Here is a 27,129-nt window from a genome sequence, read left to right on the forward strand (position 1 = left end):
CATTTTAATAAGAAGCCTATAACACATACTCATAACTTTGCACTGAATTCTGCAACATATTGCAACTGACAATACAACCCTCTCTACCTTTGACTCAACCAAAAATGTCTGCTTGGTGACCCTGTTATTTTTGGGTACAAGAAAGTACCTGGAATAAAAACCATAAGCCTCATCAGGTCTCACATGCAGATAGCTGCAGCTGTCTGTTGTCGAAAGACCTATAGTGGCAATACTTATACTTAAAGTGGGCTTTGGGTTAGCCCAATGATTACAATTGGCTGGCTTCCTGGCTAATCTGATTTGCTTGCTTCGTGTTCGATGGTTTTCCTCTGTCTTTTTGTGTTCGGCCCTCTCCTGGAATACTGCTTGTATGTCATCCTTTTAATGTGATGACTTGTACCCTCAGTCCTGCCAAGCGTCACGCAACAGGTGTGACGCTCACGCATTTCAGTGCGGTGATCCGCATCACCGCACTGAAATGCAATGTCACGCATTTTGAACCTGCTCCAGGCGAGCCACCAGTGGCGCCTCTGTCACTATACTCGTGGCTCTCTGCTGCTCCGAGGTGCGCCTACTAAGTTCCGTGTGTCCCTAAATAGTTAACCAGAATGCGGCAATGGTGCGGCTGTGGCGCCAGCACGGCTCATGAATCAGCGGGGGCGGGCTGCCTGCCCTCTCAGTCCGTAATTAGAGAGCCAATCACCGACCGTGATGTCACCAGGGGGCCGGGATTTTAATCCGGATGTGCGGCGGTGAGTGCCGTCACGTCCAGACCAGGAACAGGAAGTTAAAACGGCGGGCGAATCAATCTGCGAGTGCAGGCAGGCTGCCTGCCTGCTGCTCACAGAGCCTCTCTAATGATGGCAGGCCGGCCGCCGTTATGTCTACGTACAGCCAATGGGGCTCTGCGGCGACACAGAGTAAGTCACGCACTGTTTCTTCCTACTCTAATTTACTTTTAGTAATACGTAATTCAGCCTGCGTACAGTTACATACAGCAGCTCTGCATGTAGTCTGCACAAACAAGTTGAATTCAGCTGAGAAAGTAAAGTCTGTCTTGATTGGAACTTACGGTTTAAAGGTCACATATACATGCCCTCAATGCCTAATTATCGCACACATCAAGCCGAACCTGCCTCTGAGGGAGTGTACCTTAAGGTCATTTCACAGGTCCGGACCGGCAGGCAGTTTGGTCTTGTGGCAGCAGTGGCACCTTCATTTGTCCGGTTAATGTCCTGATGCGCAGCCTTGTCCAACTGCATGTTGAGCAGTTTACAAGCGCTAACTCGGCCCGAAGGTATTCGGTCTCCAGCCGTTATCAGGGTCTTGTTTGCGGGGGCAGACTCTTACTCCCCAGCACCACCATGGTCACAGGTGTACCGGAGAGAGATTGTGGGCCTTGGAGTGCCAATCCGGGACGGCTAGGGTCTCTTTGTTGCCACGTCTTCCCTCCTGGGGCCCAGGGCGGCATCCTCTAATTTATGGATACCCCATCGGCACACTTTTAAGTCAGGATACTGCTGGATGGGACCCGCCGGCCGGGAGCTTAGATTTCTGCTCCTCGCTACATCAGCTCATGTCCACGCCCCCCTCTCTGTTTGTACATGCCTGATTATAGGTTTGGGTGTATTCATGTGTGCGATAATTTGTGAATATGTGCATACAAGTGTGTATCTATTTATATGTACGTGGTCAGCCCTAAGCAAGGTGTGCACTAAAGCGGAGCCCGATAAGAGAACTCCAGTCATCTAAATCTGATACTCACCAGAAAGGTCAGTGACAAAATCCGTCATCATAGCTGCCAAGGTTTCAGATTGCTATGTGTGACATTTTCAAAATTTCAATGTAATTATGAGTGACATTTCAACGAGTATGAGTGACATTTTCTTGCGAGTATAAAATCAAGCAATTTAAACGAGGGAAACACAAAAATGTCAGAAATTAGATCAAGAAACTGTAAGAAGATCTTAAACTGGTGCAAACGACTGCAGTGGCTGACTTATAATTACAATGAAATTATGACAATGTCACATATAGCAATCTGAAAACTTGGCAGCTACTGGCAGGCTGGCCTGAACCCTCACCTGGGACAATGCCTGAGCAAGAGTTAACGGACGCCTTTGCCTCACTTATCATTAATGCTTAAGTCCTAGTGAAACAAACGTCCTTTGTGAAGAATACTCAGAATGGTGAATACTGGACCCAGTGTCCCAACCTCACCCTTCTCGAGTGCCATGATAGTATAAGATGCTGATCCCAATGTGATGTTGTTGCAATCCCGTATCTGAAGAGGGCCATGAAATGGGGGTGTATGGTAACAATAGGTCATTTGTCTTTGTTAATCAACACACTTACCTTGTTTCCCTCGTCTAAATTGCTTGATTTTATACTCGCAAGAAAATGTCACTCATACTCGTTGAAATGTCACTCATAATTACATTGAAATTTTGAAAATGTCACACATAGCAATCTGAAACCTTGGCAGCTATGTACCCTTCCACTGCCCACATTTAGAGAACTGCTTGTGCTTGCTTTTAGTCAATCCGTGGGAGTGCATTTGTTGTCTTGCTCTGCCCACTGCTGCCCCTCATTCACACCCCAGTCCTATTTTGCTCTTTTGATAACCCTCTCACCACTTGTCTGCGGCGCTTACTTGCTTCCCCTTGCTTCTCTGTTATTTCCCCAACCGTCATTAAAAAAAAAACTTTTTAGGAGAGCCCAGCAACTGACTAGCTCTGCTGAGTAGGTTCTTTTGTAAAAACGCATGTTTGCACACCTTTCAGTGGTTTACTTTATTTTTTATTACGACTCTAAGGGTGACCGCCATCTTGGAATGGTATGGAACAAAATGGTAGCATGACGTATGCATACATGTGTGCTGAGACACATCTGCACAGGTCATCACATGGAGGTGTACACAAACACACACACACTTTGCCCTTTTTTGCCACTGCTGTACTGCATCAGTAATAAGCATTATCAATTTGTCGATTCTGAATACCATCCACAAAAGCACTGAAAAAGCCAGTAGGAATGCATTGCAAAGCAAAACGTTGAGACTTATTGTAAAGTAAAAAGGGACTGAAGGAAGGTTCAAAGTATAAGTGGTCTATTGAGTTTCGGATGATGAACTACAGGCATTCCCAGAAGATGGAAGGACGATATTCCCTCGCCAAACGAGGTTTTGTTTGCTCCAAGATTTACAGAGGCGTACCTTGCTTTACTGATGGAAAGTCAGCCTGACATCTTTGAAGGATTCTTGTTTGCAGCAAATGATGCAGCTGCAGAATCTGGTTTGAGACAAAATATATACTAGGCTATTAAGGCTAAAGAAGGCCGTTACGTCTTGTCAGCCTGGTTGAGCCTGTAAAGGCTGCAGACTACACTTGGGGGTTTTGCCACTGCAGCACCAGTTTTGATTTCGTCAAGGGCCTCATCTGCTTAATACAATGTGGGCAAATGGTTAGCTGGTGCATGACATTGTTCTGTAGATCATTAGGAACAGAAGAGGTATGCAACCATGCATGCCTCAGAATGCAAAGAGAGCCGTTACTACCGGTAGTCAACTAGGGCCTAGATGTAGGTAATTTTATTTTACCACTTCTTAAATACCGAATTTTACCGATTCGGTATTTAAGAAGTGGTAAAATAGAGGGGGGGGGGGGGTAGGTATTACAGATTTGGTAAATACCAAATCGTTAAGATTCGGTATTTACCGATTCTGTAAATACCGATTCGGTAATGCCCATTGATTCCTATGGGCATTGAAGCCCATAGGAATCAATGGGCATTACCGAATCGGTATTTACAGAATCGGTAAATACCGATTCCAGCAAGGGTGCAGGGGGTGTCACTTTGACACCCTCTAGCACCCCAAATACAGGCATGTGTGCCATGTGGCACACAGACATGCCCTAAGGGCATGTCTGTCTGTCACATGGCATAGGTGTGCATGCACACATGTGCAAGCACACCAGGATTCGGTATTTTGCCACCCAATTGGATTGGGTGGTAAAATACCGAATCTGAAAGGCCTTTGGGACTCAGAAGAGTCCCTTATCTTAAGTGTGAATAACACTTAACCTTAGCGCACTGTTGCTCAAGCGCAGAACGCGCTACACATTAAATGTACACTCTTCTGCTTTTTCAAAATTAATTTTAGTGTTTTTTCACAACAGTAGTTTCCAACAATTACAAAATAAACACAACTTATATTCAATTTGACTCAAAAATGTTATTATAACTCAATATTCAAAAACTTCATAATCAGTTTGTTTTCCAATTATAACATTTCATCTGTGTATGCCCAATGCATTTCGAGCTGTAGGCAGCTCTTCGTCGGGGGCCTGTGGAAAAATGATGCAAAAAACAATACTATCACTCGAGAGTCTTTAAGGCACAAAAAATGTTAGTAAATAGTGAAGTGGAGCTAATCACTCCAAACAACGAAAAAGCCTTCACCTTCACCTTAGTGCACGTGTACAAAACACTAGGAAAGCAACTTACTACTATCGCGCTCCTCAAGCGCTAAATCATTCTGTAAAAACAAAAATCAGAACATATCCACTGAACTCAAGTGTCTACCAGGATGGCTGGAACAAAATCTAAACTCTTATAAATCAGTCCGGTTAACTCAAGCAACGAGTTACCTTGTCTTCAATTCCACTAATCACCAAAATGTGTTCACCGCGTTCCTGTTTTCAACCTGCAAAAATAACGGAGAAACCCATGTCTATAAAACGGGCAACTGGCTAACCCTGATCAAAGTCGCTGACACCGCTGCTGCAGCGCAGCTCGCTCACCTCCTCAAAATTCCTCTGCACGTCTTCTCTAAGCTCCTCGCAGTTGAAACCCTCTCGCGTTCTCCTCTCAAAACAGTGGATGCGAGACCACAAACCTCGCCGGCTCTAAAACACACGCTTCGTCAAACAACATAGAAGACGGACTGGCATCTAAACTTCCACCTTCTAAACCGCGCCATCTTATAATGGTGAAACTACCCATCGGAGTGAAGGAAAGTTAGTGAAAATAAAAAATCAGATTAAATGATAAATAGAGACTCGAAATAAAACACAATGTGCCTCAAAATGCTAGAGAATACATACAAATACAATATGATATTGTCAGTTACAAGCAGCATACTATGGTACATGAACAAAGTCAAAAGAACTTATAAAAAACATGAAAAATCTATTTTTTCATTGAGTCCTTTAGGTTCTTGTGTCAATAAAAATTTAATCCAGTGAATTTCTCTCTGGAGGAGGGATCTGGTGAGATCAACCCCCTCGTATAGTTTAACTACCTCTAGGATGGAATACCTTATCTGGGCGATGCTATGATTATTCTCATTCCAGTGTCTGGCTAAATTACTTTTGGTGTTTTTATTCCTGATTGTACTTTTGTGCTCTGAAATTCTGGTTTTCAGTTTCCTTTCTGTTTTGCCTGTATAAATTTTGCCACATGGACATTTGATGTAGTAGATTACGTTTTTTGTATTACAATCTCCATTGTAAAGTAATTTTATTTCTTTACCAGTTTGTGGATGGTTAAGTGTATTTCCTACAATAACATTGGAGCAATGTACACAGTTCTGGCACTTCTTCATGCCTCTGTTGATTTCTTCAGTTGCCCTGACTGGAGTCATGAGTAACTCTTTCAGATTTTTTGAGCGCTTGTAGGCAAAGATGGGTGTATTGATGAATATTCCATTGAAATCAACTTCATTCTTCAAGAGAGTCCAATGTTTGTTTATTATGGTTTTCAGCTTATTTGATGTTGTAGAGAATTTAGATACGAACACTTGTCTATTTTGCAGTTTCTTGGGTTTTTGAATCAATAGATTCTCTCTGCTGCAGGCTTTGATGCGATCTTCAGCTTTTTTTAATACTTCCTCTGGGTATCCTCTATCTTTGTAGCGTTGGTGTTGTACGTCAAGATTCCGTTTACATTCATCATCTTCAGAGCAAATCCTCTTGATTCTCATGTACTGAGATACCGGGAGGTTATCCTTCAAGTGTTGGGTGTGGAAACTTTGGTATAAAAGTGAGTTGTTGACATCAGTCTGTTTTTGTGGAGAAGGTACAAGTCAATCCACGAGGGGGTGATTTACAGAGCATCTTGAGCAGGAGAGAATGCCGTTGGATACACCTTCTTGACACGGCACACAAAGGGTTAAACGAATTGGAGGAGATCAATAGACAAGTGGCAATCCTCTAACTAACCCCTCTTTTCTGATTGAAAAATCATCTACCATCTGATATACAGATATTGTTTGTATGTTGTTGATGTTAAGTAAGATGTCAATTGTGTATGTATCATTTGTAAATAGTGTCTTATGTTATTTTCCATGTAAATATGCTTTTAACATGTGCATAGTAATGGCAAATTGGGGACCGACATTTGTCTTCCCAATTTAAAATGGCCCCATGTTTTCCAACTTTAGGCTGCTTTTCTTATGATTAGTGTACCACGACTGGCCTATATGCACCACACTCTTTTTATTCTATGTGTTAATTTAGGATTGATAACACGGTAATTATTAAAGAATTAGAATGTGTACCGCGTCAACCTATGGAGCAATGTCGAACCCATGTGCATAATATTCCTCATGCGCCAATGCACAATTAGTGGTACAGTTGGCCCCCTATGAATTTTTAAAAGCATGTATCGACATAGGCATCAATAACTTGAATTTCACCAAGTGCTTGGTTTAGTCCTTCCTTGTCCTCTCCTACCCGGAAGCGGGCGGGGAACGGGGCAGTCCTTTCTCGCGCTCTATTACATGAACGCGGAATAACAGGGCACCTACACAAGGTGGTTGACCACGCCGTGCTCCACTCCGTGAGCAGTTGACCTGGGGTTCTATCTTGAAGCGTGTCTAATACTAACCACGCTGCCTATCTTGCCGGTAAGCTAAACTTTCTCTTGAGACCCTTGACAAAACAACCCGGAGCAATTTAGGATAAGACACTCATCCCCGTTTTTGTTTTCAGCAACCGGTTTTCACGCTTCAGAATCGGCGAGTGATTTTTGAATTACCCTTCCCATGAAGCCACTGCAGATAGCCTAATTCAGGTAAATGGCTTCTTCGATTTGCTTATTAGTCTACCTGGTATTGGAGTACTACTGTACTGAGGTTTACCATTATTTGGTTCTTCACTCCCCAGATTAAATACATTGGTGAAGACTTACGAGCTGGATAATTAATATTGGAATTCGAGTAAAAAGACATGTATTGCTACATGGTCTTATGAGTAAGATAGGAACCCCATATGCACAGAACAGGTAATTTTTAATTTTTATACTATCCATTTTTGGTGGGAATCCTGAAAATATACATTGTTGTTACATACAGGTTCCTTATTATTTTTCCAGAGCATCTGGACAATATCCTCTGTGGATATATAAGGATTAAGTTACTTTGGAAGAAATTACGCCCATTTCATCCTGTGAAGGGTAAGCATTCCTGGAACTCTACCCCTAGTTTTTAATTTAAATAGGCAACAGCCCCAACCCTCATGGTTGTTTGTATTTTCTATAGGGTCATCTACGAGATCCCTTGCCCCGTCATATCTGTCCTGAAGAAGACTCGCATGGCCCAGGCATAACCCACCGCAAGGCCGAAAGACGAGTCGAAACGTCGACACCTACTTAAAAACCTGGACCACTAATGTTATCTCCCCTTTATTAGTGCAGACATTTATACATATTATGTCTTATGAGTAGCATTAAGGACTATATATTGACTTATTGGAGTGGCCAGGACTTAGTGTTTCCAGTCCTTCTTTGGCTGGTTTTTTCTGAATAATACAGAATAATTTTTATATACTCTGTGATTTCTTTTCCTTTCATCTTATCACGATCACGCTCTTTGACACTTCCTTTTTTCTTTACTGCACGCTCTTGATACGGGGCATTGTATATAAAATGTACATAAAATGGTGGATTGAAACTTCATTTTGATAATAGATTAAAATATTGCATAAGGTCTGAGTTTGTTGCTGTTGCCTATTTCTCTGTTTCTCATTAATTGTGTTCAGGTTCGTGAATATAATACACGCCTTGAATTGTTTAAGTTTTGACTTATTGCTCTCATAAATAGATTGGTCTCGGACCATTGTTTGTTTATATTAATTAAAGGGAAAAGCACAACTTAAGGTAGAAATGTTTAACCTGCATTTTCCTCATCTTAGCAATCTTATCAGAAGAGGTTCTTGAATCGCCCCTCAACAAAATACTACACTAAAAATGGCATACTGAACTGTAAAGTTAGCCATAGCAACTTAGGATTCATCCATGGCCCTTCTTTCTTAAAGTTGAAGATAATTATGGTGAAGGCTCCAAATGAGATATAGTCCAAGTGGCAATACAGTATTCAGTCAGAGATTGCTCCACAAGCAGTACATTTTTTCCCACAAGCAGATTAAATCAGTTATGAAAAAGCTCCAAGAAAACAAGTTTTGTAAATGGAAATCAGATCCAGGCACAAATTGTATCTGGTATTACAGGAGGACGTTTTCTGATAGCAGGAAGGCTCAATTTCAGTATCAGGATCTGGAGAACCTGTAGCTGGGTCCCCCTCGTAGCAGAGAAAATAAGTAAGTTGTTAAAGGATTCTTCAAAGTCATAAATACTTATAGATTCTGGCACAGGATGTAATGAAGGTTAAACATTAACCTTTGCTACCTGTGAAGTCTCAGCTGGAATGTAAGGCCTAGTATCAGGAACTCTGAAGTTGTCAGTACAAAACTTTGCTTTTCTTTCTCTTCTCCCTTGTACATGTTTTGAGCGTTTTCAGAAAGAATCTCCTAAATCACCCTCTGATAGCAAAATTGGTACAACTGTGAATCAGAAATATTTTGTTTACCCGAAAAGCATTTTCAATGAAACGGAGCGAAGCCTTGTTTTTTTTCTGAGCTTGCTAGAGCACACTCCCAGGTAATACCAAAGGTGATCAACAGACACCAAGCCATGAGGGAGTCATGCCTAACACCTCTGAAGCACTGGATTTTAGAACGGATCTATCAACTTTTTATGTTCCAGATTATCCCCTCATTAAGGGGTGTTTGCGATCATCTTACCTGTACCAGAAGACATCAGTGACTAAGCCCAGTTCTACATCCTTCATATTGGAATGTGCCAGCTACCTTCCCACAATGAAGTCCAGGGTTTCCCTAAGCACCAGTCACCTTTATGACATGGACAGAAGACAGCTCCTCCGAGACCTCAAATGAATTCCAACACATAGAAACTCACCAAAAGGAGTTTTGCCTAACATGAAATGTAGACTTTGTGTGGGAAAGGAGCGGAGAACTGACTGGTGAATCCAAGATGCTGCTTTAAGCCCACCATGAGCAGCATATATTGCAAATGGAGGCTAGTTCATTTACTTATACTGCATATTTTCATCACATTAGAAGAGAGAGTGTTAATAGCAAAGTGTCAAGGACATGAACACGTCAAAGAAATGCCAACTACACAAAAGAGGAATTAATAGAGATGGAAAAGTCCTGTAACTAAAAATAAAACCTGAAATGGCCTGCCTTTAAGGGTGGTTGTGTGGGGTTTTAGGTCACGGAGTGATGCTCATTGATGGAGGACGCTAAAACCTTGGAAGTATTCTTTATGAGGATCTATTGCTCGGTACAAGCAATTCCCACCCGCCAAAGATGGGTTGGAGAGCAGGACGACAGAGAATCATGAGCTGTCAAGCCTTGCCATCCAAAAGGTTTTTAACAAGGATTTCCTAACATTTGGTATTTTGCTTCATTTGGAAGAGTTGTGCCATTCTGTAACCCCCTAACAACCTACGGGTACATTCATCATTGCAAATTGGGACTGTCCTTGCTGTGCTATCCAACAACAATCTTCAGTGCCCACGCACTTCAGTACTACAATAGGCAATGCATCTGGCTCTCCCAATCACGGCCACTAGCTCTTTCTTACCCTTGTATGTAGTAGGCAATAAAGTGAGGTAATCTCAACTCTCTCATACACCAGACGAAGGATGCCCATGTCAGGAGAGGAGCACACAGCAATCAGCAGCAGCAGGTTGGGGTGATGCAGGTTTCTAGAAAAAAAGAAGACAGATCTGATCAGTCCTACCAATATTCTTACATTTCCCAGAGAGTTGAACTACCGTAATGGGGGTCAAGTACTGCTACGAACCATGTACTTTGACACTAACATATAAGGACTGCTGTTGCAACCAAGACATTGTTACACTGGGGTGCGAGCAGAGCAATTGGGTGTAAGGCACGGCATAGTAAGAGTCTCCCCATGGCTGTGAAGCTCAACCCTGGTTAATCACAATGGTGAAAGCATCTGCCCCATGGTACTTACCATGCTCAGACCTCCTTTCTAGTAACTACTTTAATGAGTTAACTCACCCTTTTGGTACATAAGAGGTTGTAGAGCCTACCATTTTGGCCCTCGTTTGCTACAGACGATGCTGAGTACTACGACGCGTACTTGTTGTGCTTTGATACCTGGTGGACAAAGAACAACACTATTTCGTACCAAACGTTTCTCATCTGGTAAATATAACTGCATGAGCCTCTCTCATTTGGTATTTGTGGTGCTGTCTACCTCTCCCTTCTTTTTTGGTACCTGCAGCACTGAGACACTGCCCTCTGGTATCTGAGATAATGAAGTCTCGCGTTTTCTACCTGTAGTGCTGAAAATCGCTCTCTTTAGACTTACTTTGGGACCTACAGTGACTCCTTGTCCTTTTAAAAACTACAGTTCAGACAGTAAGCATCACCATTTGGAACCTACAGAGGTAAAAAACTCCAGTTTCAGTCGTCTGTGCTGATAGCCCTGCTTTGGTAGCTACGGTGGTGAGTCTCTACCGTTTTGTTTCTTCCTTCAGGTGTGCCTGCAGTGCCACAGGCCATTTCTTTTTGTTACCTGCTATCACATTGGTATTTTGGTCGGCTGGGACCCCTTGGTAATTGCAGTGTTGAAAACATCTTACTCTGGTACCTTGCATTGCCAGCCTCTTCCCTTTGGCAATCACTGTGATTTGGGCCTCTCATGAATGAAATGTTCAGTGCAGAACGCCTTTTGATACTTACAGCGTTAAAAATGACATTTCCTCCTACTATGTTACTCAGAACCTGCAGGGATTAGAGACTCTCCCCCAGTGGAGCTTATATGACTGCTGGTACCTGCAATGCTGCTGCTCCGTAATCAGAAGATCTATTGTGCCGCGGGGTTTGTTGCAGCGAGGATGTAAAGGCTGCTTCAGTTCACGCACTGTAACAAACTGTCCTCTCCACAGCAAGCTGAGGAAAAAGTGGGAGAAAGAAAACTATTGTTAGCCACATAGTTTCTGGGTCACTGGGACATAACCCACAAAGGAGTTACAGGTAAAACACACAAAGACAGAACCCATAATAGCATGAACGGCACAGAAATGCGGACTGAACCTCAAAAGGAATCAAAGGCAAAGCACTCTAGGACTGAAGCCGAGATGGAGACAGAACACTCACGCATTTAGAGGACAAGAAGTGTAGGACACAGAAAAAAAAGTAGAAGAAAACGAAGAAGACAGACCACACGTACCCTAGGACAAAAAAAAAGTCATAGAAAAAGCATTGAGAGGGCCAAGCAAGGCCCTGCAACGCAGACCCCAAACATTATTTTATTGCAATGTCATCCGAGTCATGAAATCATGTCAACGAAGAAATGAGTTTTCTTATGACGTATTCCGTGGTTCGGTGCTGGTGAAAAATGTTCCCCAGCATGTGTAAAAGGCAACAATATACTGTTTCTAAAACATGCCTTATCCAAGATCCTTATTCAACGCTACTTAGAAGCATGGGTGAGAGATCCTATCAAGCAGTCGACAGGCCTGCCAAGTATCACGCATTAGGTGTGACTAACGCATTTCAGTGCGGTGTTCCGCATCACTGCACTGAAATGCATTGTCACGCATTTCTAATGCCACTCTGAAAGTGGCTACACCAGGGTACCGGCGCCTGTGCCACCTGTGCGCCGGCTCTGCTGCTCCCTGCATATTTACCAGCAGCTAGTGGCTCAGTCAATAAACAGTTAAAGATCTTGCCTGCAAGTGCAGCTCAGCTCTGGCTGAGAGTGCACTGCTACAATGTTACAAATCAGCGGTTGCATTCCCTCCCGCAGCGCAGTCAGTCACTGACTTCAGACTAGTTACACTGCTGAATTACGAGACCCGGGGCGGGGTCTGCCCTCAACAGTGGTTGTTGCTACTGGATGGCAACTGTACTCGGGATGTGACCTCTGCCTCTGTCACGTCCTGGAACACAAGAGGAGGAAGTGAGGTTGGTCAGAACCATAGCTGCCAAGGTTTCAGATTGACATGTGTGTCCTTTTCAAAATTTCAGTGTAATTATGAGTGACTTTTCAACGACTATGAGTGACACTTTCTTGTGAACAAAATCAGCCTGGCTCTACCCTGTACAACAGAACGCTATTCCCAATATGAAACAACCTTCCCCATTTGGTGCATTTAAACACCATAAAGTCATTAGAACTAACTCCATTTATATCCACAAGAACCAACCTGCCCCTTCACAGCCCATCTTAACCCCATTCACATCCGCAGTGTTCAGCTCACCTTTTCTAGGCAAGACTCGGGCTAGGTTGAGATGGGGCTACGGGCCAACTGGGTTTCTTTGCTTTTTATTGCAGGAGAGAGACCGGGCTGACCTTTCAGGACTGGCCTCAGATAGTACGGACCACGTCCTCACACGGATGTTGGGTACATGGTCTGAAAAGACGGCACTGGCTTCTAAAGTCTCCGAAGCAGCCATGGTTGAGTAGTCAAGCCTAGGGCTGTGCAAAGTGCAAAGCTTGTCTCTCGTACCCTTCCTGCAATTCTTCCAAATAGTATGATTGCAACCCATAGTTTGTGAAGTCAAGACTTTTGTGGCTTGAAGAAAATATTCACCATCTTCCATCAGGTTTAAAAGTTGAGGTGTTTACAATGTTAAAGTTAAGTGACGAGAAAATGGCACATTCCCTTCCGATACCATGTAGCTACTGCAAGGCCATATGTGAGAAGTTGGCCTGATAGGTGATGTTTCCAATTCTGGAACCACCTATTATCAGACCAAACAATCCCTTATGGTGTCTGGTTGTAAGTCAACCTTATTAGACAAGCTATCCTAGGGGTAGCATGGACTAAGCAGCCTAAAGGCTTAACTTAAGAGGTCGTGTTAAGCGAGCTGTTTTACCACATACAATCCTGTAATATCAAATGAAAGGACACCACACAAGTATATATTATAAAAATATATGTGTTTATTACTAAAAACAATCCCCAGTATTCTTTATGAATAAAGGGGCACAAGCGTTAAATCAAAAGCACTGTTTAAACATACAAGTTGCACAATTATGGATGAGGGCGGGTGGCCACTCAAACCATATACTAAACAAGTGGTATAAGAGATGCCACTCGAGCAGTGGTTAGGCCTAGGGCCTAGGGAATCGCTGGGAGCAGTCAGGACAAGCAATGCTGAAGTCGGGAATGGCCCTCGGGATTCGGGAGATGTGCGGAAAGCGCACGCATGCACCAATGTTAACCAATGGTGCGTAAAAGTCATAAAGTTAAAGTTTAAGGACACTTCCGCTGGACCTAGAGGAACAAAACTTAACACACAGACCCTAGAGATGTGCACCAGTGTGGGAACACCGGCGGAGCAAAGTTACCTCACCCACAGGAAGTGGGTGCACAGGGTCGAAGTGGCATCGGGTTTTGACACGCAGGCTCTTGGTGCTTGAAGCTGAAAGGGCTGCAGGCGGGTTAAAGATGAAGTGTCCGGTGGAGTCCAAGGGTGGACTCAAGTCGAAGGGTACCTGAAAGCAGAGGGGACAGAGTCTGGGTCACTCAGCAGTGACCAGGGTGGAACCAGGACGGAACCAGGCAATGTCGGGCGCAATCAGGTGGTCGTCTAGGAGCTTCTCTCCGCTGTCACGTGGGCTCTGGGGCATCTGCGACGTCCAGGAGCAGGTCACGATCTGTCCCACGCAGGCTCTCACCGTCGGTGCAGTCGGCTTCAAGTTTGGAGCAAACAACACTTGGCAAGAGCAATCCACGCGGGATCGGAAGATTGCTTCTCACTCGGACCAGGAAGGTCAGAGTCGGGGCTCCTTTTCCGGGGAGCTGGTGTGGATCTGGAGCAACCAGATTCACGAGTCTTCTTTGTAGTTTCGTCGGCACAGGGACCACTAGCCAGCGGGCAAGTGACCGGGCCAACGCGTTGAGCCAAATGGAGCAGAAGGGCCCCACGCAGCACTCGTCGAGTGTGGAGGGCTGAACTTCGGCTCAGGAGTAGCTCAGGGTGGGGGCTTCTCAAACCCCGGTGCACAGCTTCGAGGGTCACTCGTGGGCTGCACGGTCAGCGTCTCGTGGTCAATTCAAGATGGCGTGCCCCACGCTTCCGGTCGCCTCCACGGGTCTCAGCTCTGCAGGGACTGTGGATCGGGCTGTTGGAAGGCAGGCAAGCTTGATCTCGTCGATCTCAGTCGCTCGAGTTCCGGCGGGAACTGCAACTAAGTAGACGTCGAGGGCTGGATGGTGCCTGCGGCTGCAGGGTGGTCACTCCTTGACCACAAGGGAGATTCTTCGGGCTTCCACGTTGAGATGGAGGTCCAAGGGTCCAGAGTTTCGTTTCTAATGTTTCTTCCAGGAAATCTGATGTGCATTGGCACTGCTCCCACTCTTATTCCAATCTGGGGGGCGTGATTACCTGCTAGGTCCCTCCCTATGGGTGGGACCCAGGAAGGGGGTGGATACACCCCTTTCCTTTGATCCAGGCCGCCCTGGCACGAGGGCTGGAGTGCCCCAGAACCGGTTTGGCCGGATTATGCAAGGGGCAGCCTTGTGCGCCCCAGGCAGTGTCTGGTTTCTTTCAGACCTCCCTGCTACAATCCACTATCTCCTGTCTGGAGGGTGGTGACACCCTCCTGTGACAGGAAACCCTTTGTCCAGGACCCCTTTGGCTGAGTTTCGGTCAGCTGCAGGGGTCCAGACATTTGTCTGTGGCAGAGGCATCCATTTTGTGGATCTAAGGTCTTTGGAGAAATTAACAGCATTACAGTAAAGGAACATGTCTTACCCCTCTAGAGGGGTGGAATGCTATCCCCGTCGCCAGAACTGGCGAGGGGATAGTATTCCAAATCGTATGACACCTTACACGACATGTTTTGATAAAGCCAAACCAGAGTTGCTATATAACCGCGAGGATTATAAGGCACTTAAGAGTATATGGTATGGCATTATCCTGAAACAGCTTAGGGAGTTGTTCCCGACAGCTGCAGACAGGCTCAGCTCATGCTAGAGCTCCATCTCACATGAAACCACGCACTCTGCCTCCAGGATTGATGAGGCCTTCCATAGGAGTGGCTCACAGGTTAATATGTGTCCAGATATAGGTGTAGATATAGGTATACTATATCTAAGCAAGGGGTGATTACACCACCTTACCCCAGCTGAGTGATCAGCCAGTTGTGTCAATTTAAGAACCAGCCAGGGGTGGCAAAAGATATGCTGCAGCCCCTGGTAGGCCTTGGTGGCCCCTATGCCCTGGGCACCTATAGTGCATTATACAGGGGCTGACAAGGAGTCCATTTCCAATTGTGGTATGTACCTAGGGTACATGGAATCCATTTTACAGAGAGAGCAGATGGCCTGGGGCCCTGATTAGCAGGGAACCAGGTCAACTAAGTCAAAAAACCAGCTAAACACAGGCAAAAAATCTGGGGTAACCATAGTCAGGTAGCCACCTTCCTACATAACCCCCCCCCAAACGAAAGGAGATAAGGCTATCCTTGGCCAGGTAAGCCTATATTGCCTGAGTGGCCATATAAGGAAGTACCTGCACTAGCATGGGTACCCCCTGTCTCATGGTCCACTAAGCAGTCCCTCACCCTTTGGGTATTAGAGGGTCTCCACCATAGGGAATCACTACCTTGGGTGTGTTTATGCAAAGTTAAAGGCTGGTTTGGATATGGAGTATTGAAGTGAGGCTCTACTAAGTTAGGGCTTGGCTTCCTCCAATTATCTTCCACCATGTGTGCCTTTCTTTCTTTAACTGAGTTGCACTGTGCTCTCAGGGTCAACCTCTGGCTACCTAAAGCTGGAGGCTGGGTCCCTCTGTTTGGCTTGCTGGAGGGACAGTTCAGGTTTGGGCCCCTTGGGTCCCAGGTTTGGCTGTGCCCAACAGAATCCATCTGTGGGAGGTCCCTAACTGTTTTTAAGGGGGCTCCCTCAGGAGTTTTTAAAGTTTTCACCTTACTAGGGCTACTAGTTTTGGTGCACCTAATCTTTTGACGGGGGTGCTTTATTTGACAGGGGGCCCTCTGGGTCTCACTGTCCTTCTTGTCCTCTGCAGCCCTGGGCTGGCTAAGGCAAGGGAGAGAGGGGCAGGTTACCTGCTCCAGACTGGGTCCCACCTGAGAAGGGTCCACTGACATCAGGGGTTCTGTCAGGCTAGGCCCAACCACCTCTGGGGCAGTTCCTTCATCAGGGGTAAGATCAGTTCCCTGAGGAGGCTGATCCTGTCCTAAAGTCTGGTGAGGGGGAGATTTCTCTTCCTCCTCCATGCTCTCAGTTTGTGTGGAGTTATCCATCATTTCAGGTTTCACAACACACATATCAGTTTGAGTTTGGGCTGTGGCCATCACAGCCCCACCAACCTTTTCAGGAGGAGACTCAGTTTGGGTTTCTGCTGTTATCATAACAGCTTTGCTATTCTGTTCAGAAAGAGCTTTTGCTAAAGATGGGGCAGAGAGTTTCTCAGCCCTACCAACCTTTTCAGGAAGGACATCTTGCATTGGGGCTGTAGCCATTACAGCCCCACTAACCTTTCCATTGGAATTCACCATTCTAGAATGGGTTTCCTGTTCAACCTCAGCCCAGGCTGAGATCTCTAAATCATTACCAAGTAGGCAGTCTACAGGCACGTTTGGTGACACTGCCACTCTCTTTGGGCCAATGACACCTCCCCAGCTGAGACTTACTACTGCCATGGGATGATTTGTTTGGATTCCATCAATGTTTGTAACCTGGTATGTGGCACCAGGTAAAAGTTGCTTAGAGGGGACTATGCCATCAGCCACCATGGTGATGCTAGCCCCTGTGTCTCTAAAAGCTTCAACTTTCAAACCATTGATGATGGGTTCTTGTCTATACTTGCTCAAAGTATTTGGGCAAGCAGAGAAGTTGGCAAACCCCATGCCAGTCTCATATACAAGATCATTGGGTGATGGGGACCTGGATAGGCCAGGGTCCACCTGAGCTCCAACAGTAAACCCACCCAGATTCCTGGGTGTGCTTCCACTTCCTGGGGGATTACTGCTGACAGTAACAGGAGGTGTTGAAGCTGGCTTTGGAGGTATATTTTCTTTATTGTTATTCTTGGGACAACAGTTGTCTGTTTTGTAATGCCCAACCTGTTTACAGGCATAACAATAAGGCTTTTTCTCAGTTGAAGAAGTGTCTTGGGACCCACCCCCATTCTTGGAGTTTTGGGGCCCTGGGGAAGTCTTTTCTTTATTTTTATCCCCACCCTTATCTTGAGGCTTGGTAGACTCCTTCTTCTGGTTACTGTCCTGATTCTTAGGCCTAATCCTGGTTCTGACCCACTTGTCTGCCTTCTTTCCCAATTCTTGGGGAGAGGTCAGATCAGAGTCCACCAGGTGCTGGTGTAAGAGCTGGTTCTGACAATTACTTAGGATCTGCTCCCTCATAATCAAATTATACAATCCTGTAAAGTCATGTACTTTGCTGCCATGTAGCCAACCCTCCAGAGCCTTAGTAGCACAATCTACAAAATCAGTCCAGTCCTGAGTCTGTGTCTTCTGGGTATCTCTGAACTTCAACCTGTACTGTTCAGTGGTTAAGCCAAACCCATCTATCAGAACACTCTTCAGGACCTTGTAATTGTTTGCATCCTCATGTCTAACAGTGAGGAGCTTATCTCTCCCTTTCTCTGAAAAGGAGTACCATAAGATTGCTGCCCACTGTTCCTCAAGAACCTGCTGTACCATGCAGGCTCTCCCCTTCCTTGTAGGGGGGCACAATCTTTGTCAGGTTTCTACTATCATAGGACCTGGGTTTCTCTTTAGGAATATTGCTGCCACCAGTGGCATCTAAGCCACACAATTTCTGCTCTCTTGCCAAGGTAAGTCTAGCTTGAGCCAAGGTAAGTTTAGCTTGAGCAAGGGCTACCTCCTCCCTCTCTATCTGGAGTCTGACAGCCCTCATTCTGGCCCTATGCTCAGTCTTTTGAGAGGCAGTCATACCTCTCTCAGATTCTCTGGAGGCACTAGAAATATGAGAGTCCCCTGAGGGAGATCTCACTCTTCTGTTGCCTGGGAGAATAAGACTGTGGGATCTGGGGAGGTGCTGGCCCTCTCCATTTCCCAGTAGGTTTAAATTGGCCTGGCTAAGCCTGGCAAATCCAACCTGGCTACCCTCCTGACCCTGGTCTTCTGTGTCCTCAATCTCTGAGTCCTCATCCACCTCTTCTCCTTCTTCCTCCTGAGGGGTACCAGTTACAGCTGGGTTCTCTCCATCTCCTGACCTTAGGGGAATTCCCTTCGCCCTTTCTAAGTCATCCTGTTCTAGAATGGCTATCAGGATTGGACAGGTGGGGCTTCTGCCCCTTTTTAACCCTCTTGATTTGCACAAGGCAACCAAGTCCTTTCGGGTTAGCTTGTCATAGCTGGAAGTTGCCTGGGTAAGGTCAACTGTCACAGGAGTAGACCCTGAGGCTTTTCCTGTGTCAGACATGACTCTAGTGTGGTGTAAGTGATGCACCTACCTACACTAACTGTTTTCCTACTGTACCTTACTAGTGAGTTGTAGTCAGGGTGTGCTACTCCCTTCAACCTACAACTACTAAGTTCAGTAGAACTTAATATGCTAAGCTTTTGATTTTATATGTACCTAGAGGTACTTGATGTGATCTTTCAATTTGATACAAAGATTGCAATGGTAAAACAACAGCAAGCTCAAATCCGCACCGCTGCTCACCAATGTGAGAAGTTGGCCTGATAGGTGATGTTTCCAATTCTGGAACCACCTATTATCAGACCAAACAATCCCTTATGGTGTCTGGTTGTAAGTCAACCTTATTAGACAAGCTATCCTAGGGGTAGCATGGACTAAGCAGCCTAAAGGCTTAACTTAAGAGGTCGTGTTAAGCGAGCTGTTTTACCACATACAATCCTGTAATATCAAATGAAAGGACACCACACAAGTATATATTATAAAAATATATGTGTTTATTACTAAAAACAATCCCCAGTATTCTTTATGAATAAAGGGGCACAAGCGTTAAATCAAAAGCACTGTTTAAACATACAAGTTGCACAATTATGGATGAGGGCGGGTGGCCACTCAAACCATATACTAAACAAGTGGTATAAGAGATGCCACTCGAGCAGTGGTTAGGCCTAGGGCCTAGGGAATCGCTGGGAGCAGTCAGGACAAGCAATGCTGAAGTCGGGAATGGCCCTCGGGATTCGGGAGATGTGCGGAAAGCGCACGCATGCACCAATGTTAACCAATGGTGCGTAAAAGTCATAAAGTTAAAGTTTAAGGACACTTCCGCTGGACCTAGAGGAACAAAACTTAACACACAGACCCTAGAGATGTGCACCAGTGTGGGAACACCGGCGGAGCAAAGTTACCTCACCCACAGGAAGTGGGTGCACAGGGTCGAAGTGGCGTCGGGTTTTGACACGCAGGCTCTTGGTGCTTGAAGCTGAAAGGGCTGCAGGCGGGTTAAAGATGAAGTGTCCGGTGGAGTCCAAGGGTGGACTCAAGTCGAAGGGTACCTGAAAGCAGAGGGGACAGAGTCTGGGTCACTCAGCAGTGACCAGGGTGGAACCAGGACGGAACCAGGCAATGTCGGGCGCAATCAGGTGGTCGTCGAGGAGCTTCTCTCCGCTGTCACGTGGGCTCTGGGGCATCTGCGACGTCCAGGAGCAGGTCACGATCTGTCCCACGCAGGCTCTCACCGTCGGTGCAGTCGGCTTCAAGTTTGGAGCAAACAACACTTGGCAAGAGCAATCCACGCGGGATCGGAAGATTGCTTCTCACTCGGACCAGGAAGGTCAGAGTCGGGGCTCCTTTTCAGGGGAGCTGGTGTGGATCTGGAGCAACCAGATTCACGAGTCTTCTTTGTAGTTTCGTCGGCACAGGGACCACTAGCCAGCGGGCAAGTGACCGGGCCAACGCGTTGAGCCAAATGGAGCAGAAGGGCCCCACGCAGCACTCGTCGAGTGTGGAGGGCTGAACTTCGGCTCAGGAGTAGCTCAGGGTGGGGGCTTCTCAAACCCCGGTGCACAGCTTCGAGGGTCACTCGTGGGCTGCACGGTCAGCGTCTCGTGGTCAATTCAAGATGGCGTGCCCCACGCTTCCGGTCGCCTCCACGGGTCTCAGCTCTGCAGGGACTGTGGATCGGGCTGTTGGAAGGCAGGCAAGCTTGATCTCGTCGATCTCAGTCGCTCGAGTTCCGGCGGGAACTGCAACTAAGTAGACGTCGAGGGCTGGATGGTGCCTGCGGCTGCAGGGTGGTCACTCCTTGACCACAAGGGAGATTCTTCGGGCTTCCACGTTGAGATGGAGGTCCAAGGGTCCAGAGTTTCGTTTCTAATGTTTCTTCCAGGAAATCTGATGTGCATTGGCACTGCTCCCACTCTTATTCCAATCTGGGGGGCGTGATTACCTGCTAGGTCCCTCCCTATGGGTGGGACCCAGGAAGGGGGTGGATACACCCCTTTCCTTTGATCCAGGCCGCCCTGGCACGAGGGCTGGAGTGCCCCAGAACCGGTTTGGCCGGATTATGCAAGGGGCAGCCTTGTGCGCCCCAGGCAGTGTCTGGTTTCTTTCAGACCTCCCTGCTACAATCCACTATCTCCTGTCTGGAGGGTGGTGACACCCTCCTGTGACAGGAAACCCTTTGTCCAGGACCCCTTTGGCTGAGTTTCGGTCAGCTGCAGGGGTCCAGACATTTGTCTGTGGCAGAGGCATCCATTTTGTGGATCTAAGGTCTTTGGAGAAATTAACCGCATTACAGTAAAGGAACATGTCTTACCCCTCTAGAGGGGTGGAATGCTATCCCCGTCGCCAGAACTGGCGAGGGGATAGTATTCCAAATCGTATGACACCTTACACGACATGTTTTGATAAAGCCAAACCAGAGTTGCTATATAACCGCGAGGATTATAAGGCACTTAAGAGTATATGGTATGGCATTATCCTGAAACAGCTTAGGGAGTTGTTCCCGACAGCTGCAGACAGGCTCAGCTCATGCTAGAGCTCCATCTCACATGAAACCACGCACTCTGCCTCCAGGATTGATGAGGCCTTCCATAGGAGTGGCTCACAGGTTAATATGTGTCCAGATATAGGTGTAGATATAGGTATACTATATCTAAGCAAGGGGTGATTACACCACCTTACCCCAGCTGAGTGATCAGCCAGTTGTGTCAATTTAAGAACCAGCCAGGGGTGGCAAAAGATATGCTGCAGCCCCTGGTAGGCCTTGGTGGCCCCTATGCCCTGGGCACCTATAGTGCATTATACAGGGGCTGACAAGGAGTCCATTTCCAATTGTGGTATGTACCTAGGGTACATGGAATCCATTTTACAGAGAGAGCAGATGGCCTGGGGCCCTGATTAGCAGGGAACCAGGTCAACTAAGTCAAAAAACCAGCTAAACACAGGCAAAAAATCTGGGGTAACCATAGTCAGGTAGCCACCTTCCTACACCATATTATTCAGTGTAGGGGAAGAAACTACACTAGTGCATGAATTATGTAAGAAAAGCTGGAAATACTGAAATGTAAAGTAGCAGTACCTCACAAAATGACTATGCTTATTGTAGAGAAGGTGCTGTGTAACACGTTTTCCATTCTGAAGGTGGTTTCTATATCGCTGTCAACTGTTCCTCTGCTATGTTAGTTGTTGGAACAACCTTATAGGAGAACAAGGCTTTCTGGAGTTATTGAGTAATACAAATGTTGCCATGCACAATATTTAAAACGAGTCGAGAAGAAGGCAAACGAAAGAAATGAGAAGCCCCTCAGCACTGAAATAATGTGAGGAGAAGGGAAAGGGGGGGCCGCTCGGCCCCCAGGAACGTATGGCGGGGCCCGGCTCCCCCCTCCCCTGAATCATCGGTGATGGGGCGTGCCCCCACCCTTTGGCGGGTCGCGGCTTGATGACGCAACCAGGGGCGCCCCATCACTGATTGGTGCAGGCCCCCGGCGTTGACCCGGAAGCGGCAAAGGGCTTCCGGGTCAAGGGGGGTTGGGGGGCACAGGAGGTTTAAAAGGCCTGGGGAGCGCGGGAGGCCCTCTGCCGGGGGCCAAATAATTTTTTCATTCTGTTTTTTAGGTGTCGGGGACCTTGGAAACGCGAGGCTGGGGGTGAAAGCAACTCAACTTCGGGAAAAAGCAATCGGTTGTCGGGACCGGCATCGCGAGTGCAGGCGCGGTGGGAAGGAGCGGACAAGAAGCGCAAGGCTATTTTGAAAGCGCACGGACACCAGAGGTATTTCGGGGCACGCTGGGGGTTTTGCAAGCGTGTCTCCTAGCGCGTGGAGCTCAAGCCGATATCGGTGGCTTGCGGTATCCGGTCACTGGCGCGTGCATCTCCAGTTCGCGCCAGGCTAAGCGCAACGGGTTGCCTACGCTGGTATTCTGCAATCGGCCCAGGGCGCGCGCCCGCATTTTATTGGTGTGTGGAGCCCATATTTGATATCAAATTCATATAGGCGGGATTTTAAATCGTGCAGCTTGAAGAATCAAGCTAAGCATTTCATTGCAGCGTAGCTTGTGAGCGGTGTTAAAAGGAGTCAACCAGGCATATTGGGCATTGGACTGGTACATTTAACGGGCATTGTGTCATAGCGAGAGGCATCTAGATACACTAAAACACCCTGATATCTATTGATAGTTAATCCACATGATATACTGAGCTTAAATGGCATATTGATTAGGGGGCGGGGGGGATAGCCATTTTAGCCATTACTCCCCCACCTGTGTGTGAGTAAACAGTGCACTATACAGCGACACGTTAAGGATATAAGAAGGAGTCTTCAATTAGGCATACAACTGGAAACTCGAGTGACATTGCTGTGCAAAGCAGGGTCGGCCCTGGTTAGTACTTGGAGGGGAGACCCTAGCAGGACGCCTCCCAGTTGCATTTGGACCTTTAATCAAAGGAGTTTTACTGCAATTTTATTAAGTGCAATAGGTATTGACAGGTGGTTTACAACTGCAAGGGTCACAGTCTCCTCGAGCCAGGATTGTTTTTAACTTTTCTCTCATCGTAGGTATACATTCGGAGGGCGCTGCGGACGGAGCGGACGGAGAGTGTACGGTGGACGTTGGGATCTGAGGACATGGGCAGGCCTGCATTTCACTGCTTCTGTCGGGCCGCCGGGCTAGAGTACGCTCGCCCAAGCACCCAGGCTAGCTGGTGTGTTGCAGTCACAGTTGCGTGGTGCATACGGCCAGCCTGTGAGCCTCCAACTTTGATACAGGTACAAGGCACATAGTGCCCATAAGTGACATTTTGTGCAGTGTAGGTTGTGATTCACTGTGAAGGAATGTCTAGTAGGCGGGGTGCAAAGGGTTCCCGCATGGAGCTCATGTTTCAGACCATGATGCGCAGAATGTCAGTAATGGACAGGAGATTAGGGAAAGTGGATCAGTTGGGGAAGACCGTGGAGGAAATGGGCGAGAGGCATGAAGCTCAGGCTGGGCCATCAGGGAGACCAAAATGGGTAGTAGTGCCCCCAAAGCCCCGGGGGGAGCTGGGCGCTTTACCTAAGTGTGTGAGAGCCAAGAGGAGTTATAATCGGCCTCCCAAGGCACGGGTGGTAGAGGGGTCTCCTGGGGCGGTCCCTGACGTAGTACCGGCATCACCAGAGGCACCCACTCCAACACTACCAACCCCGATAAGTGTACCCAAAACCCTAGCGCCACCAGTGGTCCCACCAGTGATTCCAGGGGTGCACCCGGTGCCCCCACGGCGTCACCCTCCCCGGTCAGTGAACCTCCTGGGTCTGGTCATTTACCCCTGAATTGGCGGCGCAAATAGCGGCGGTACTACCCTGGTTGGGGATTGGGGGGGTGATACCTTCCTCGGCTGATCCCTCGGCAGAGGAGCAAAGAATGGTGGCCAAGATCATGTTGGCTAGGGGTGATGGTGGAGTGCCAAGCGCACCAATTTCTCCCCAAACAGGTTCTGCCAGCGGTGCGGGGAGAGACAAATCCTTGGAACCAACGCAAGTCGCTGAGAGTGGTAAGGAGGTTGCTTTGCCGGTATTGGGCAAAGGTGCAATACCCTCCAGGGGTGAAAACCTGGCTCAACATGTTTCGCAAGGAGTGAAAGAACTGATTTGGGCAGACAAATATGTGAATATATTCTCATTGTTGATTGATAACAGGGAGTTAGAATATGCCAAGTCACAAAAAGATTTAATGTTTCCTAGTGAATGGCGCTCTCAGTTGTCTAAATTCAGGGTGGAGGAGACACTGATTAATTGGATTAGAGCTTTTTCTGTGTTTATGGCAGTCCCCGCCAAACGTTCACCCAACTTGCAGGCTGAGATGGCTGGTTACCAAAGTAGAGTTGCAATGTTCAGTGAGAAGCATGGGGGGGATGGATGGAAAGAATATGCCATTTCCTTCAGGAAAGCTAGGGAAATTGACCGATCGTTGACCTGGGACAAGGTAGATTCCATTTCCTGGCATGGCCAGTTCTCAGGTAGTCAGTCCACAGGGGTCGGCACAAGCTGGAACAAAGAATATTCGCCCAAACCACAGCAGCCCTTTCGGCCAGTGCAAGGGGGGGGATGGGCCGAGTAAGGCCAGAGGCAATGGAGGTGGAAAGGGAGTGTGTTGGGACTTTAACAGGTGCACATGCACCAGGGCAGTGGGCACTTGCAAATTCAGACATGCATGCTACATGTGCGGCCACTCATCCCATCCAGAAACAGCATGCCGTTCAAAGGGTAGTACATCAGGCAACAGGGGGAAGAGGAAACAGGAATATTGAGGGATACCTACAAGTCACTCACTCACCCATCGATGTCCTGGCTATGATTCCTTGGCTGAACAGGTACCCATATCATGCCTCGGCAAGGATGCTGCAAGAAGGTTTCACACATGGTTTTCGTATTCCAGCGGGGGGTACACCGGGACGCCAGAGTGTAGGAATCAGATGTCAGTTAGACACAACCCTGGGGTGGTGGCATCCAAGATTGTGAAAGAGCTACGCCTAGGTAGGGTAGCGGGTCCCTTCAATGTCATCCCAGTACCTAACTTTGTTTGCTCACCCCTTGGGGTGGTCCCGAAGAAAGAAAAGGGCAAATTCAGACTCATACACAACCTCTCAGCACCTAAGGGCGCATCTTTGAATGATGCAATTGATGAGGGCATTTGCAGCGTGAAGTATGCGTCTTTTGACCAGGCAGTAGAGATGTTGAGAGTTCGGGGTCCCGGGGCATTGATGGCAAAATCAGATATTGAATCAGCTTTCCGACTACTGCCAGTATATCCTTTGGACCAACACCTGCTGGGTTTTTCCTTTGAAGGCAAATACTATATGGATATGTGCATGCCCATGGGTTGCTCCGATTCATGTGTATATTTTGAGACATTCAGTTCATTCTTAGAATGGGTTATGAGACAGACAACAGGGCACCAACATGTGATGCATTACCTGGGCGACTTCCTTTTGCTGGGGGTAGCGGGCTCTCAGGAGTGTGCGTGGGCAATGCAGGAATTTTGTGTGCTCATGCGGGCTTTTGGGGTCCCGAGGGCACCAGGGAAAGCGGTAGGGCCGTCAACATGAAGAGAAGGTCACATTGCAGCAGCTGCAACAGACTGTTGGTCAGCTGAATTTTGCTTTAAGAGTGATACCTATGGCACGCCCATTTTCCCGCTCAATCGCGCAGGCCATGAAGGGGCTGCGGGACAAACATCTTCGCACAAGACTGTCAGTTGAAGTGCGCCAGGACATGCAAATATGAATGGCATTCCTGGAGGATTTCAATGGCAGAGTGGTGTGGTCCGGCCCCCCCACCACGTCGGCGGACTTAGGTCTATGGACCGATGCTGCTGGCAGTGTGGGGTTTGGCGCCATACTTGGCAACAAGTGGGTGGCACCAAGGTGGCCGGAGTGGTGGGAAGAAAGCGGTTTGACAGCAAACATTAGTTTTCTCGAGCTCTTCCCAATATAGGTCGCATTAACGGTGTCGCCTGAGCAGTTGTCCAATCAATCAGTAATCTTCTGGTCAGACAACATGACTGTGGTGGAATGCATCAATCAACAGGCAGCGCGGTGTAAGTTTATACTCCGCCTCATTGTGTTAAGATGCTTAAAGTTGAATGTGCAATTTAAGGCCAGACATGTCCCAGGGGTCTTGAATACCGCGGCTGACGCACCCCCTCTCGCTTTAAGATGCAGCTATTCAGGGAACATTTACCTGCGGCAGAAGCTTCACCAGCACACTTCCCAACAATACTTTGGCAAATTGGTGCCCCCAACTACAGAACCTCGTGGCAGCCAGCTTAGCACCCAGGACCAGGACAGCATACGAAGGGGCGTTCATGTCTTATTGCAATTTTTTGGGACAGGGATGGAAAGTCAAGTGGGGGCAGGAGGTGAATTTTACCTCATACAAGAACGCACTGCACGGAGAGGGGCGCTCAGCGGCGACAGCTAGCAGACACAAAGCGGCTGTCTCTTTCTTTGCGCAGTTAAAAGGTGTCAGGGACCCCACAAACAGTTTTTTAGTGCGGAAGGCATTGAAGGGGTGGCGACGCCTACAGGCAAGCACCGCTGATTACAGACGGCCAATAGGTTTGGAACGGTTGTCCCGGGTATTGGGTGCCTTATCTGACACATGTAGCTCCCCGGGGGAAGTACTCCTATATAAAGCTGCGTTTGCTTTGGCCTTTTATGGGGCATTGCGGGTAAGCGAACTGGTGGCCAACAACAAACTGGACAGGTTGGGTCGGCTGCAGTTGGACGACATCACGATAAGGAGTGAGTCAATCTGGTTAACTGTACGGAAATCAAAAACTGATCAGGAAGCCAGGGGGATAGCCTGGTACTAC

General features: G+C 47.3%; 1 protein-coding gene across 2 annotated transcripts in view; it reads right to left on the reverse strand.

Annotated features, from left to right (window-relative positions):
* LOC144766788 (inactive serine/threonine-protein kinase TEX14-like) overlaps positions 1 to 27,129 on the reverse strand; it is a 1,338,527-nt gene that overhangs the window by 688,100 nt on the left and 623,298 nt on the right. For both annotated transcript variants that reach the window (XM_078650521.1, XM_078650519.1), the window contains exons 8-9: positions 11,169 to 11,285; positions 9,946 to 10,069 (exon numbers count right to left, since the gene is read on the reverse strand). In XM_078650521.1, coding sequence (XP_078506647.1) covers positions 9,946 to 10,069; positions 11,169 to 11,285 — 241 coding nt within the window. The remainder of the gene's footprint in view (positions 1 to 9,945; positions 10,070 to 11,168; positions 11,286 to 27,129) is intronic.

The sequence above is a fragment of the Lissotriton helveticus genome, chromosome 7, assembly GCF_964261635.1.
Source record: "Lissotriton helveticus chromosome 7, aLisHel1.1, whole genome shotgun sequence".
Classification (NCBI taxonomy): domain Eukaryota; kingdom Metazoa; phylum Chordata; class Amphibia; order Caudata; family Salamandridae; genus Lissotriton; species Lissotriton helveticus.